This window comes from Antennarius striatus, chromosome 9 (genome assembly GCF_040054535.1).
Source record: "Antennarius striatus isolate MH-2024 chromosome 9, ASM4005453v1, whole genome shotgun sequence".
Lineage (NCBI taxonomy): Eukaryota > Metazoa > Chordata > Actinopteri > Lophiiformes > Antennariidae > Antennarius > Antennarius striatus.
The window spans coordinates 8,870,795-8,884,917 of record NC_090784.1 but is presented as its reverse complement, the minus strand read 5'-3'; the positions used below and the strand labels follow the sequence as shown (position 1 = coordinate 8,884,917).

General features: G+C 39.8%; 1 protein-coding gene across 5 annotated transcripts in view; it reads right to left on the bottom strand.

Moving 5' to 3' along the window:
* The window catches only part of LOC137602135 (RNA-binding motif, single-stranded-interacting protein 3-like), a 139,245-nt gene that overhangs the window by 59,371 nt on the left and 65,751 nt on the right, over positions 1-14,123 (bottom strand). For all 5 annotated transcript variants that reach the window (XM_068324749.1, XM_068324746.1, XM_068324748.1 and 2 more), the window contains one exon: positions 4,412-4,503. In XM_068324749.1, coding sequence (XP_068180850.1) covers positions 4,412-4,503 — 92 coding nt within the window. The remainder of the gene's footprint in view (positions 1-4,411; positions 4,504-14,123) is intronic.

Here is a 14,123-nt window from a genome sequence, read left to right as displayed (position 1 = left end):
ATTTTTTTGATGTCTAAAGCATTCTAAAAACCAAGGTTTGCTTGTAAATCATAAATAATGTGTGATAATGTTTGCTATCGCTACTGATGTACTCATGGAAATTGCTAATGGCAGCTGGTCTGAGAAAACAGGAGCTTAAAAATCACATAAAAATAACCCAATTAATTTCACGTATCAGATATTAGTTTGCCACATTAAAATTTATTTTTTGAGTTGAAGCTAGATGGACTAGTTTGTGTGAGGAGGATGGTTCCAAAGGTTTATAGCACATGCAGTCGAGCCACAAAGCAGTTTGAACCAGAAATGAATGAGAGTCCAAACTTTGAGAATTGGAGTAATCGAGAGGTTGAATGGGAGCAGAAATATTACTGGAGGCTGTGATTTAAAGCGTTTTTAGCAGGATTTTAAATTAAATGTTAAAAAGTCTTGGTAGTCAGTGGAAGGATGAACAGAAGCCGACATAAAAATAAGTGGTTCTAGTTAATAGTAGAGTTTTGAACTAGCTATACATGATTGAGAAAGAACAGAATATCCAGGATTGATCTGATTGATCTGACAGGATATAATACGTGTTGGCCTTTCTACAAATTGTAAAACGTTTGGTGATTATTCATTCATACTGGAAATAAGTACGCACCACAGATCTTGAAAACCCATATCTTGACAATGACAGCTGTTTCTAAAAATATATCCAAAGTTTCAACCATTGAGTTTTGAGAAAAAGCTTTAAACAGCACCATCATTGTGCATTTTTTGACACATGTATATCGGCTTTTTAAATGCAAAGTATGACAGATAACTCTGAAATTCACAACAAACCATAAGCAGAGAAAATATACATATATAAATATTTACTTGCCCGTGAAAAAGCTGATGTGATATGACTAACAGAGTGGGAAAAGAGAGCCAGGCAAAGCACACAAAGGGGAAAAATACGAAGGAAAAATAAGAAGTAGACGAAAAACAAACATATTTGAACAAATAGAAGTGAGGTGAAGAAGGTGAACACTTTCAAATATTAAAGAAACAAGAAAGTGATCGACAAGCAGGAAGCAGGGTGAGGGAGAGATGCCAATGTCTTTGTGTCTGTTTCGGTGTTCACTCATCTTTTTTATGTGTCACTTGGCTCTGCTGTTCTCTTCCCATCACTAACCTCAGCTATCAGGCACAAACACACACAAACACACACACACACACACACACACACACACACACACAAACACACACACACACACACACACACACATGCGCACACACGCACGCACGCACGCACGCACACACACACACACGCACACACATACACACTGAATAAACCGGCAAAAGCAGGCTAGCACATAGAAACACACTGGATACATCAGTAACCAAGTTAAGAGAACATTAGGCATCTGGATTTTATCAGACACACATGCAAAATGGAGGAAAGAAAAGAAGAATGAAAGCACACAACTGGACTGACCCAAGGGTTTAATCAGTGCTGATAAATGACAGTCGTGCCACCAAGTTCACTGTGTGTGTATGAGTCTGTGTGTGTGTGTGTGTGTTCGGGAGTGGGGGGGGGTGTTCTCTCCTCCTTTCCTGTCACACCAAGCCATCCTCTCTGTACCCACACAGATCCCCCTCTGCTATTTCTCCCTCTATCCTTCATTCTCTGTCCTCACTCAACCTGGTAACTAATGACTCTGGAGGTGGCACTACAGCACCTGCTGAAGACAAACACACATATACAATGAGGAGGCTCGGGGAGGGTTGGGTAAAGAGCACAAACTGGGCAAAAACAATGGGGATGAGGGGGAGGTAAAAATGAAAGACACAGAGAAAGAAAGAAGAGATCCAAGGACAGAGAGAAAGGAAAGGGACAGAGGAAGGGAGGGAGGTGTGAAGTGTCACTGCCAGTGGTATCAACTCCTTAATTAGCATAGTGACCTTGGCTCTTTGTCCTATTACTGCATGCACGCAAGCACACACACACACAGACGCACACACATACACACACACACACACACACACACACACGCGCGCGCTCACACACACACAGGCATTTTTTTGCATGTGTAGAATTTTAATTTAATAAGTTTATTATTTTAATTTTTTTTAACTGTGAAGATCACAATTTGTGTGGTTAAAAAAAAGACAAAAGACAAAATACACACCACATCATAAAAATATGGTATACTCTTCCCAGGTTAATAGTTATTACGTAGTAGTGAAAAGAGTGTTGATGATTGTATCCAGTCAATTATTGCTTAAAATCAGTTCTTCACTCTTCACCTCTGGTTTATGGAAATGTTAGTGGGAAAGGTGAGTATGAAGAGGTTAATTTTGGGTCTGAATGCAGTCCTCTAGGAATTAGCTGAAATTTCGCCTTCCCTGAAGTTTCTCTGAAGCCCAAGATTATTTGACAGCTTGTCTATCAGAATTGTCTATCACTTAAAAAAAAAAGAAAGATTCAACAGATAGTTTTCATTATGACATATAGGCCATATTTTAAGTTCTTGAAGTCTTTACTTAATTTGTGTCAGTAATAAATGACTGAGACGTCTTTTGAAATCAGGAATTAATTTTATGGGGTGAAAAGTTCAGATTAATGATGCGATAGCTTAATATCTTCACCAGTATCAGATCTCCTATCAAAACCTCATAGTTTATCAGATATGTGTTGGAATGGTCTGTCTGACTGATTTCCCGGTTTCTATGGCAAGAAAAAGTTCAGTTTGCTCTGAAGCAGACAATTTGCCCAAGCCATAGATGTGTCTATAATAACGTTTAGTACTATAAATATTCATTGACTATTTGAGTATTCATATTTAGTATAATGGTAAATGTAACGAACATACTACAATTAACCAGCACCATGATAGATAGATAGATAGATAGATAGATAGATAGATAGATAGATAGATAGATAGATAGATAGATAGATAGATAGATAGATAGATAGATAGATAGATAGATAGATAGATAGATAGATAGATAGATAGAACCGTCTAGAAATACTCACTTTTTTTCTATGTCTTGTCTCTTCATTGGAAGAGCTAAAACCTCTTTCTTCCCTGTGCTCCATCACCTAATTGTTTGCTGGTTGTAAAACCTTCCAACAATTTTCTGTCTGTTTATGTCCCAGATTACCCAGTCATTGTACCAATCCTCAGTGAACTCTGGGAAGGATGTGGGAAGCAGCATGTTGTGAAATCGGTGTGAGACACTTTGATCAGGAGTGAACATGTTAAAAACAAGATTTAAGATTTAGTCAAATTTAGTCAAACTTCAATTACGCTGTTCATCTTACAAAATATTGGGAGTTTCTAGTTGGAAATTCAATAGCTATTCTGTGGTTTTTGAGATGAATGTTTTGTAGCTCTGTGATTCATGAAAGTTAGTAGACACGTCAGTATCCCTTTGTGTAATCAGTTCATGGAACCGTGAGGAGTGTGTGTAATTTTACTCTGGATTGACTCTTTGCCCCCATTCCTTCCCTCTGGAAAACTGTTCATGAGGGTGTTGAGGGTTCTTCTGTCTTTAATAACAGCTAAACACATCAACACTGCTCTTCCAAATCCCCTCCAAGCGGTTAAGAAGAAAATAAGAGATAGAAGTCTAATGAAAAGTGGTTTAATAGAAGAGCAAGGCAAAGGTGGCTCAAAGGCTTGCTACTGTTTAATTCAATGGGCTGTTCCTGCTGCCTGTAGATGGGCCCATTTTAATTGCACTCCTCTCTCATTTGTAAAAGACAGTATGTGGTGATACAGTTCTAATGAATCTGAAAGAGAAAGCAGGCTGTTCTCTCTCTTTCTATCGTTCACGTTGAGGGACAATGTGATTGTGCTGGTTGAGCCCACGTCTTAACATGGCATTGTTACAACTGCCAGCTACACACACAAAAACACACATCCAGACACACATAGCCAAATCAACAAAAACCCATGCAAATTATTATTCTTGTTTTACAAAAAAAATTACAGAGGCACTTCAAGAGGAACACGAAACAAACAGGTGAAAGAAAGGCCAAAAAAAGAAAGAGAATATTGGATGAAATGCAATTCAATCATCTGTCACATCCATTCTGCTATTTTTAAGGGATTTGGTCAATAATCTCATCACAGCCATCGTTGTTAATCAATAACTCTATGTGCTCAATCAATAATCTCATCATTGACTTAATCAAAGCTGCACCTACCAGTCTCCCATTAATCAATGTAACAGTGTAACTAACATACAGTCGATTCTTAGATTATTATTGTTATCAGCATCACACTGCTGTCATACTTATTGCTGTGAATAGGATGTACCATCACTTCCATTTTTATCATCACCACAGACACCACCGGTTTACCAGCAGAAAAACACCGCAGGAAAACACCCTGATAACAAGCAGAAGAGTAGACCAGAGACTGACAGGTGGGGTGACGTTTACCTTTGCCATCTGTGCCTGGACTCCGCTGGCTTTGAGCGAGGCCACAGCCTTCTGGGCTGCTGCAGGGCTGTCAAAGTCCACAAAGCCGTAGCCTGTACATGTGGACGCACACCGGAAGGATAAAAGAGAAGGCAGGCAAAGAGAAAGACAGCAAAACCAGTGTTAATGTGATTCATCTCCAGTGTTTTGTTTTCAACACTGCATAAATCTGACAAATGTGTCAAAATCAAGTCTCTTCCCTAATGAAAGCTGCTAGTTCCCCCATTAAATGTGTTATAGGCCAGAACAACAACACATTTGGTGTCACAACAGTTAAGTGCTTTAATCCTGTTTATTATTAAAAAGATTCTCTAATGTTTGCACATTCAGTGTACTATAGCAATTTTTAATGATAATATGTCTAAGCTTTGTCATGAATGGTCTGTCAGTCCAGAAATGGCTCTTCACTATTTGTTCCTATTCAAACGAAAGTTTATTATTGTCTAATGCCACAAAACATGTCTCAAATGTACATATGATTAAAAAAACACCAAATTTCCTAATGGGGAAAAAGTGATATATCTCACAAAGCCTTAAAAATGTAATTGCTTGGCAGTGGTGTCTTGGTCCAGGACAGAAATAGTGCAATCAGGACTTTCAGTGATTGGGGTTATTCCTCATCATGGGAATAGGTAATGGAATTAGCAGGTCATCCGTTGAATAAGGTAGGTGTTAGATGAGTTTAGATCCATATTAGTGGATGGACGCAATGATCTCTCTGGACTAGAACCATGGACCGGTCTGTGGACCAGTTGGTACAGGGTGCACAGAAAGAATGCATAACTTACATTACAGGTATTTTATTATTTTATTTTGGAAAGTTACCAGATTCTCTCCTCCGCATCTGAATATGACTCAGTCTTGACACATGTCAAGACACTTGCCCCGGTCACCTCTTAAAGGGGGCGCTTCGGCTGGTAACACAGAATATCATCTGTCCATCCATCTTCAACCTCTTATCTGGGGCCGGGTCACGGGGGCAACAGTCTTAGGAAGGATGCCCATACTTTCCTCTCCCCAGACACCTCCTCCAGCTCCCCTGAGGGGATCCCGAGGTGTTCCCAGGCCAGCCGAGAGACGTAGTCTCTCCAGCATGTCCTAGGTCTTCCCCGAGGTCTCCTCCCAGTAGGATATGCCCCGAACACCTCCCCAGGGAGGTGCCCAGGAGGCATTCCCCGAGTACTGCCATCCTCCCCCGAGTACTGCCACCACTCCCCCGAGTACTGCCACATTATCATGGTGGGGGAGTTTGAGTGTCCGAATGAACCCAGGAGCTATGTTGTCAGGGGCTGTTTGCTCCTGCTAGGGTCTCCCTTGTCAAACAGGTCCTGGGTGATGGGCCAGACTAAGAGAAGTATCAAAACCCCTATGACGAGTGTGACCGGTAAAGAATTTTACCGTATTTTGTAACAGTTTGCTCCTCCGACCAATCAGTCAGGAATTGGTACACGCTGTTACCATGCTTCCTTTCTGGTTCAGGAGTTGATTGCTGCATATGATGCTGTAAGTTGTGCTCATTTTTTATATGTTAATGTGCTCTGTATTTTTGTTAGAGTTCTTTGTCATTTATAAAGTTTTAGTCAGTGGCTTCCCTCCTGCCCACACAGGAGGATTCCTGGAAAGGGTTATTCCAGAGGAGGTAAATGGCCAATTTCTTTTGTGTACAAATTAATTTATCTAATTGGCAGAAGCATGATTTATTTAACCTGTTTTCTCTCATTTTAGACAGACTGCCACTGCTGTTTTGTTTTTATAGTTTTGTTTCATTGTTTTTGTCTGCATTGATTTATGTCGTCCTGGCTGTCCTGCAGTGCTCATGCAGGTAACTGAGACCTGATAGGTCCGTTGGTGTTTGTGTTGTTGGTTTTAGTCTTAAAGTTTGTAGTCTTAGGGGAAGATCTGTTTCTGACCATTATTGGACTGTCACTTGTGTCAATTTTCAATATCTGTGGCCTGTTGGTGAACTTAGACGAGTCTAACAATTTAGTTTTTTAATGTTCTCAGACTCGGCTACAGGACTAAAACACTAAAGAAAGTGACGTCAAGCGGTATGGCACAACCGGAACCCCACCGTGGAGCCAGGCCCGGGGTTGGGGCTCGTATGTGAGCGTCTGGTGGCCGGGCCTCCAGATGACGTGGGCCCAACCTCCGATGAACTCACCACCCACCGAGACAATCGTAGGAGACGGATGCAGTGTGAATTTGGTGGCAGTTGTCAGCATGGGGCTTGACGACCCATTCCCCAGACTCAGGCCCCGTCCACACGATGACGGATTTTTTCAAAAACGCAACTTTTTGAAAACGCATCGAAAATGATTCACGTCCACACAACAGCGTTTTAAAAAAAAAATTCCATCCACACGTAAACGCACCATTGCGTTTTCGAAGACGGCAATAAGCATGCCAAACCATGTGGTGGCAGTATTGAGTCAAATTTTATCCAATAGGAATCCTCCGTGTTTTGTTGTCACAACACACGGGCCCATAAATATGACGTCACAGAGGTTTTCGTTGCAGGCAAGACGTCAGCAGGCTGCGACCCAGCATTTTTAAAAAAAATCCACCTCGGCCAGCGTTTTCAAAAAGTTGCATTTTCGTTCCGGATATCTGCGTTGTCGTGTGGACGGAAGGCATAAATGCAACAAAAAAGTTGCGTTTTAGAAAAGTTCCGGCATCGTGTGGACGGGCCGTAAGAACACTGAATACAATACCGCTAAATTGACACTCCCAAGTGAGGAAAACAAACAAAAAATAAACATGTTTGGAAAGTTTCTTTGCTAGGTAAAAGAACCAGTGAGGAGAACGAAGAACCTATGACTTTAAAGTAAAAGAAAGCCGCAAAAACAAGTTTTTGTGCCGGTCATATTTTCTTTATGTTTTATTTATCCGACACACCTTAAAGGCCAGTCCGTGAAAATGTTGTCTGAAGATAAACTGGTCTGTGGCACAATAGAGGTTGTGGACCACTGGACTAGAGCGTTGTCCTGGTGGAAGCATCAAATCCTCCCACAGGTGTCTGAAAAAAGATTGGCTTTGTAGGCTCTTTTAAAAAAATTGTGGCTTTTGTCCCGGTGTTCTGGCAGCACTCTAATGAAGCCAGCATCTTTCCTATGGCCATGATGTGCTTTCTCTTGGAAGCCAGAACCTTTTCAATAGTCAATTGTTCTTTTGACTGGAAGTGTTTGACTGAAGAGCTCAAGTTTCAGCCATAGTTGCAAAATTACAGGCTCCATTTATCGTCAGTCTGAAACAGTCTTTGGAATCAGTTTGTGGACAACAAGGTCATGTGGAGTTCATTGGACATACTTGTGGGAAACACGTGGCCAATGGTTTCCTGTGTAGTGACAGTGACAGTCTTTACCACCTTCCAGCCTTTCCATGGCCATTCCTCTACCATGTTGTCAGAAGCACTCTCATGTTCCCACCATGTTCTTTTAGATCTACTGCTGCTTATGATGAGTCATTAATACTGAGATATTTGAGCGTAAAAAAGGTAAATACAATAATCACGAGTTTCTCAGTGATTGCTGCCCACAAAAATGCCACAAACTTATGAACTTCCTACAGAATTAATAAAATTCTGTAGTGTTGTGTCTTTTCTTATTATATCTTATCATATCTCATCTTGTCTCATATTATCTTATCTTTTTTGTTTATGGAGGGGCTGTTTATTTCATCATCTCCTTTTTTTAGATTGTGAATTTAACAGTGTACAATAAACATATGAAATTCTACATTTAAGTGACAATGCTGAAAAACTTAAATGTAAAATCTATTGGCTTGTTATGGGCTGACATTTAATATCCCACTGTATTGCATTTTAGCTCATTTTGTCCCTCAGCTACACTAAATCTGTCTTTCATGTAGTGCCTCTATAGTGGTGGTCATTAGTGTGAAGCTCTACACCAACGACACAAAGAAAAATCTACCCCATTTAATGCAACCATTAAGATGATTTAGTGTCTTCTATAAAGAAATAGAGACACAAAGGTAATGAATATCAGTCAGTTTTACGGCACCGTTTTTGTGTATCTCTGTGTAAGTGTGTACTGTGATATCTGTCAAACTGTTGATGCTCTGGCGATCTGGGTTGGGCTCTAGAAAAAAAGCACTAAAAGATAAGCGGCCTGAGCACAAATATCAATCTCTGCTTTCCATAGTACAGCCTGTTTTGCTGGGTAACACGGGTGGAGAAGGAAGATGATGTTTAACAGACGGATAAAGGCACCAGAGACTGCCTGCAGTGTTAATGACAGTTTATGTGTTGTATAAGTTGATATGTGTTATATAAAAGAGCGATATTGACACACAAGCATTACGTGACTGACAGTGATGCTCAGAAAACAGAGCAGCTTTGAAATTCCAGCTGCACTTTTGAGTGGGCTGCATGTTAACACAATTAAATTTCAAAGGGCTCACTCATTATAACCCTAAATGTAAACATGCCGAGGGAATACACAACTGGTGTCTCTTTGTCAATCTCTCTCTCTCTCACTCACTCACACACACACACACACACACACACACACACACACACACACACACACACAGACACACACACACACACACACACACACACACACACACACTTCCAACATCTGTTCTTGTCTGTTGGCCCTTCCCAGAATCTGGAGCTACACTGTTCTGCAGATAAGCAGATGACTTTTTTTACTGTTCAAAGGCAGCAAGCTGCTTTCACAGCAAGATATGTACCGTACCGCACACAAAAATATTTATACTGTCACTAATGAGAAACACATAAGTTAGCCTCAATAAGATAACAAAAACAGATATATAACTTCTAATATATGCACAATAGAATGTGCATATGTTAATGACTGACACATATTACAGACAAACAGATTAATGATTACAAGTACAAGCACGAATACATTCATAAATAGGTTTTATTATGTCTATACCAAAACACTACAAATAATTTCAAAAGAAGAGCACTTCAGAAGCATGGCAAGATTCTTTGATTCTATTTGAGAAATATTTCAGACTTCCTGTTCCATACTTTCGCTAATGGTATTTTTTCAACCATTGGTTGTCCATGTAATTAATGAGAAAACAGTAGAATCAAAACACAGTTTCTGCATTGCGCAGATCTACTCATCTGAAAGAGAAGTGCTTTTTTTATCAGCGATGAAAAAATATATAGAATCAAATGTTGCTTATGTGGTTATTCTGAATATGTGAAAACAGTTGTCTAAAGAGTTTTGTTCTTCTAGGAGGATTCTATCAAAACCTAACCAAAGAGTTTGAGTGATGTCTGTTGAGTCACGTCAGTTAGGTTCAGAGGCTACAAGTCTGAGTGTGAAATAAATATGGGGGTGTGGAGTTAGACAGCGGTAAGTTTACAACACCTTGCTCGCTCTTCATTTCTGCCTGTGGCTAGCAGCAAGAGGTTACATAAGCTGCTCTGACCATACCACGCTAAACCTTTAGTGTTCCAGGTTAAATCTAATACAGGCACCATATAGGTGCCAGGCATTCACAGAGAAGAAAAGGACATTAAAAAACAGACACCTCTGGTTCTGCTGCTCTAATTTTATCCTTCCTGTCTGCCATAAATTTGACAGTGAAGCATAGATACAAAGCCAAACTGATGAAGTAAAGCCAACAGTCATGATTTTTATGTTTATATATCCCTAAGAAGTCAATTTAATTGAATATAGTAAAGACTAGTATAATGACACCAATGGTATTCAGATTGATTCACTATAAACATCATTTCTATGTCACTGTCAAGAATTTCCGCGGGAAAAGTTAAGGCTCAGAGGCAATTCAGTCAGATTGGCAGCAGAGCACCATTTCTGTTAGCATTCATGTCTCCATTCTAGTTGCTTTGGTGATCCTGGTCTGTGACATCTGTAGCGTTTCCTACTGTCTATGTGTTTTGCTTTTCATTTTTGTGTACCCGCCTTGAAATTTCAGCGTCGTAATCTTTTCCAAAGCATAACACCATATCATTTCACACCAGTCAAGTTTCACTACATCGTTGAAATCAATAATCCGTTACACAAATGATATTCACAAGAGCCTGACGCTCTTAGATAGCACTTGGGAACTTACTAATGGGCTCATTTGAGGTAGTTCATTTGTTCTTTTAAACATTTTAATTTCCTCCTTTGTAATAATTAATAATGAAATTAATTTTAGATTACTATATTTCTGTATTATGAGACAAAGGGAGGGGAGCTTCATTACACAGCAGGTTTCCCATAAAACAATAATTTTACCACCATTAGTAACATGTGGCCTTAATAGCCAATTTTCAATTACTTGGATTCATCCAATGAGCATTTTAGAAACACAAAGTAAAGATACTTCATCATTCTGTAGTATAATAAAGTATAAAAATACACATTCTGCAATACTGTCTATTTAGTTTGTTTCCGTGAGACAGAACATTGGCATTACAGTACTTTTAACAAGAACTATAGTAATTAAACACTTTAACTTCCATTTATTCTATCCAAAAAAAGCTTAAACTAACTTTAACAAAGTGAAGTCATTTAGATCACACTTAAAATAGAGAAGATAGAATTTACTTTGCAGCAGTTGACAGTAACATGGAACACTTATAATCGATGGTGGTAGTGCCTGGTGCTAAAAGGAGATGGTGTAAACACAACACGTAACAGCAGACTGTGTCACTTTGATGCCATCAAACTAGAGGCTTGAGAATTTAATCTATAATGTAAGCAAGAGCTGCGTCTCAGAGCTGTTCTGTTCACAGTGATTTACCTGTCAGCTGTGTGGCTCATATCAAGTGTCTACTTATTATTAAAGCACAAGTAAATTAAGCCCACTCTCAGGAGCCTTGTACACAATCTCTTGGTAAAATATTGTGTTGTCCCAGATGTTGCAATGTAATTTATGTTTGCTATGCATAAATCAGTCAGTGCATCTACAGATCTCTGAGATTTAGTTTGGGCAACTCAATTCACCACAACCTGAGTGATAGGTGCATCCCTCCTCCGAGAGCCCATCGATTTGCCTGGTTCAGAGTGAAGCTCTGAAATTTGCCATTTCCTTTGACTACATGTGTCACCCAAGAAGAGATCTGTGTTTTCTGAATAGTATTTTCCCACTCTCCAGTGAGGTCGGAGGTCAAGCATCAGTGACGGAGCAAACCCCAGGAGTTTATCATTCATTGTCTTGCTCAAGGACACTTCAGCTGAGTGGAGGCTTTCTGTGCATCAAAGCTGCTGGATGGTTTTAGAAACTCCAAAACATTTCTGCCCAACATGACTTCTACATCCTACACTATGTTTGCAAAAACTCGTCTCCTGTGCATTTTAATGATCTTTGAGTGGAAATAAGATTTATGTAATCATTCTCATTTGTGTCCTAGCCCTCCAATCTATGGACTTATAATGGCACATAGATGAAAATTCATCTCGTCAAATCAAGTTAAAAATCAACAAACAAAGTTAATACACAGCGCATACACACACACACGCACATGCATACACACACACACACACACACACACACACACACACACACACACACACACACACACACACACACACACACACACACACACACACACTCACACACACACACACACACACACACACACACACACACACACACACACACACACACACACACATACACATTTATGTGTGCTTACAGATACACATGGAGGCACAGATAAACATACTCTCTCTCACACACAACACACACACACAGACACACACAGACACACACACACACACACACACACACACACACATTTATGTGTGCTTACAGATACACATGGAGGCACAGATAAACATACTCTCTCTCACACACAACACACACACACACACACACACACACACACACACACACACACACACACACACACACATATACACATTTATGTGTGCTTACAGATACACATGGAGGCACAGATAAACATACTCTCTCTCACACACAACACACACACACACAGACACACACAGACACACACACACACACACACACACACACACATTTATGTGTGCTTACAGATACACATGGAGGCACAGATAAACATACTCTCTCTCACACACAACACACACACAGACACACACACACACACACACACACGCACACACACACACACACACACACACACACACACACACACACACACACATATACACATTTATGTGTGTTTAGAGATACACATGGAGGCACAGATAAACATACTCTCTCTCACACACAACACACACACAGACACACACAGACACACACACACACAGACACACACACACACACACACACACACACACACACACACACACACACATACTCACTTATACTACCTTACCGGGTCTCACTCATCTTTGCTACTTTGTGGGGTCCACCCTTTCCACTGGTGCTACAACTTTGTAAAAAATCAGGCAAGCTGGAAAAAAAATCTATTTCACAAATATCACTTGAGTTTAACATATTTCCAAACTTTTGTCTCCAAGTAAGTTTTTTGCTGCATTGTGGGGCCCAATTTCTAGCATTTACTACCTTAGACGCCCTTTTTTACACACCTGCACACACATTTCTAGCTTTTATATCGTAGCGTGGTACAAGACATGTGACAAAGACATGAATGCTTTACATTAACCCAGCTTTATCAACAAACAAGAAAAAACTTAAATAAATATGGCCTCATCACAACAAAATGCAAAATAAAAAACAGGCAGTGACAAAAACATACAAAACCTTACTGCCTTGCTCTCCACTGGGTTTTTTTTCCAAAAAGACCTTCTTTTGAGCTTAGATCACCATAACTTTATAAAAGAAAAAACAAGTGGGCTTCATTTCAAAAATATAAAATCAAAAACAGGCAGTGAAAAACATAAAACAAAAACTTTCTACCCTGAGGCCTTCTTTTAGCCTTAGTTCAATTTAAAAAAAAAAAAAAACTTAAAGAAAGATAACTTTATAAAAGAAAAAACTGAAAATAAAGTGGGCCACATCTCCATCCATCCATTTTCTGCCACTGTGTCCACCGTGGCGGGTCACAGGGTGCTGAAGCCTATCCCATGCTGGCGTAGGGCGTGAGGCGGGGGACACTGCGGCTGTTGGAGTGGGAGGCTGCTTGTTTATCACCTGTGAATTCAGATCAAAACAATCGTTTGCAAGCTGGTAAAGATAAAACCTGCTATTTGTAGATATTTCTGTCTTAAAAGCACTAGTTCAAGTGAAAGCAGCTTCTGAAATGACATGTGAACTCAAAAATAACAGCATTGTTCAGTCTATACTAGAGGAACAAGGAAATAAAACAACAAATGAAAGAGTAACATGGGTTACATTCAACATAGCCATGTCAAATCTCTAATACTTAATAAAGTGCTATTTTATGACAGTAATGACTTCACTTGGTTGTTGACAGGTGTTGCCAATTGTTTATAAAGTAATATATTATAAGTTACAGACGGAAGGGCCCCACAAGGATAAGACTAGAAACGGAGTGTGTAAAGTTAACTGGCTGCAACAAAAGAGAAAACTGTGTGTCCAGGATTTCAAGACCCCACAAGGACAAGACCAGGGACACACGAGTGTGTAAATGCATAGAGGTGAATGTAGACAGAACTAGAAATATGACTAAGGTCAAGTCAGTTACTTCAAATAGGACACAAATCCAGGCAGTAACCATTAGTGAAACACAAGCAGCACTAGCCCTTCTTATTCT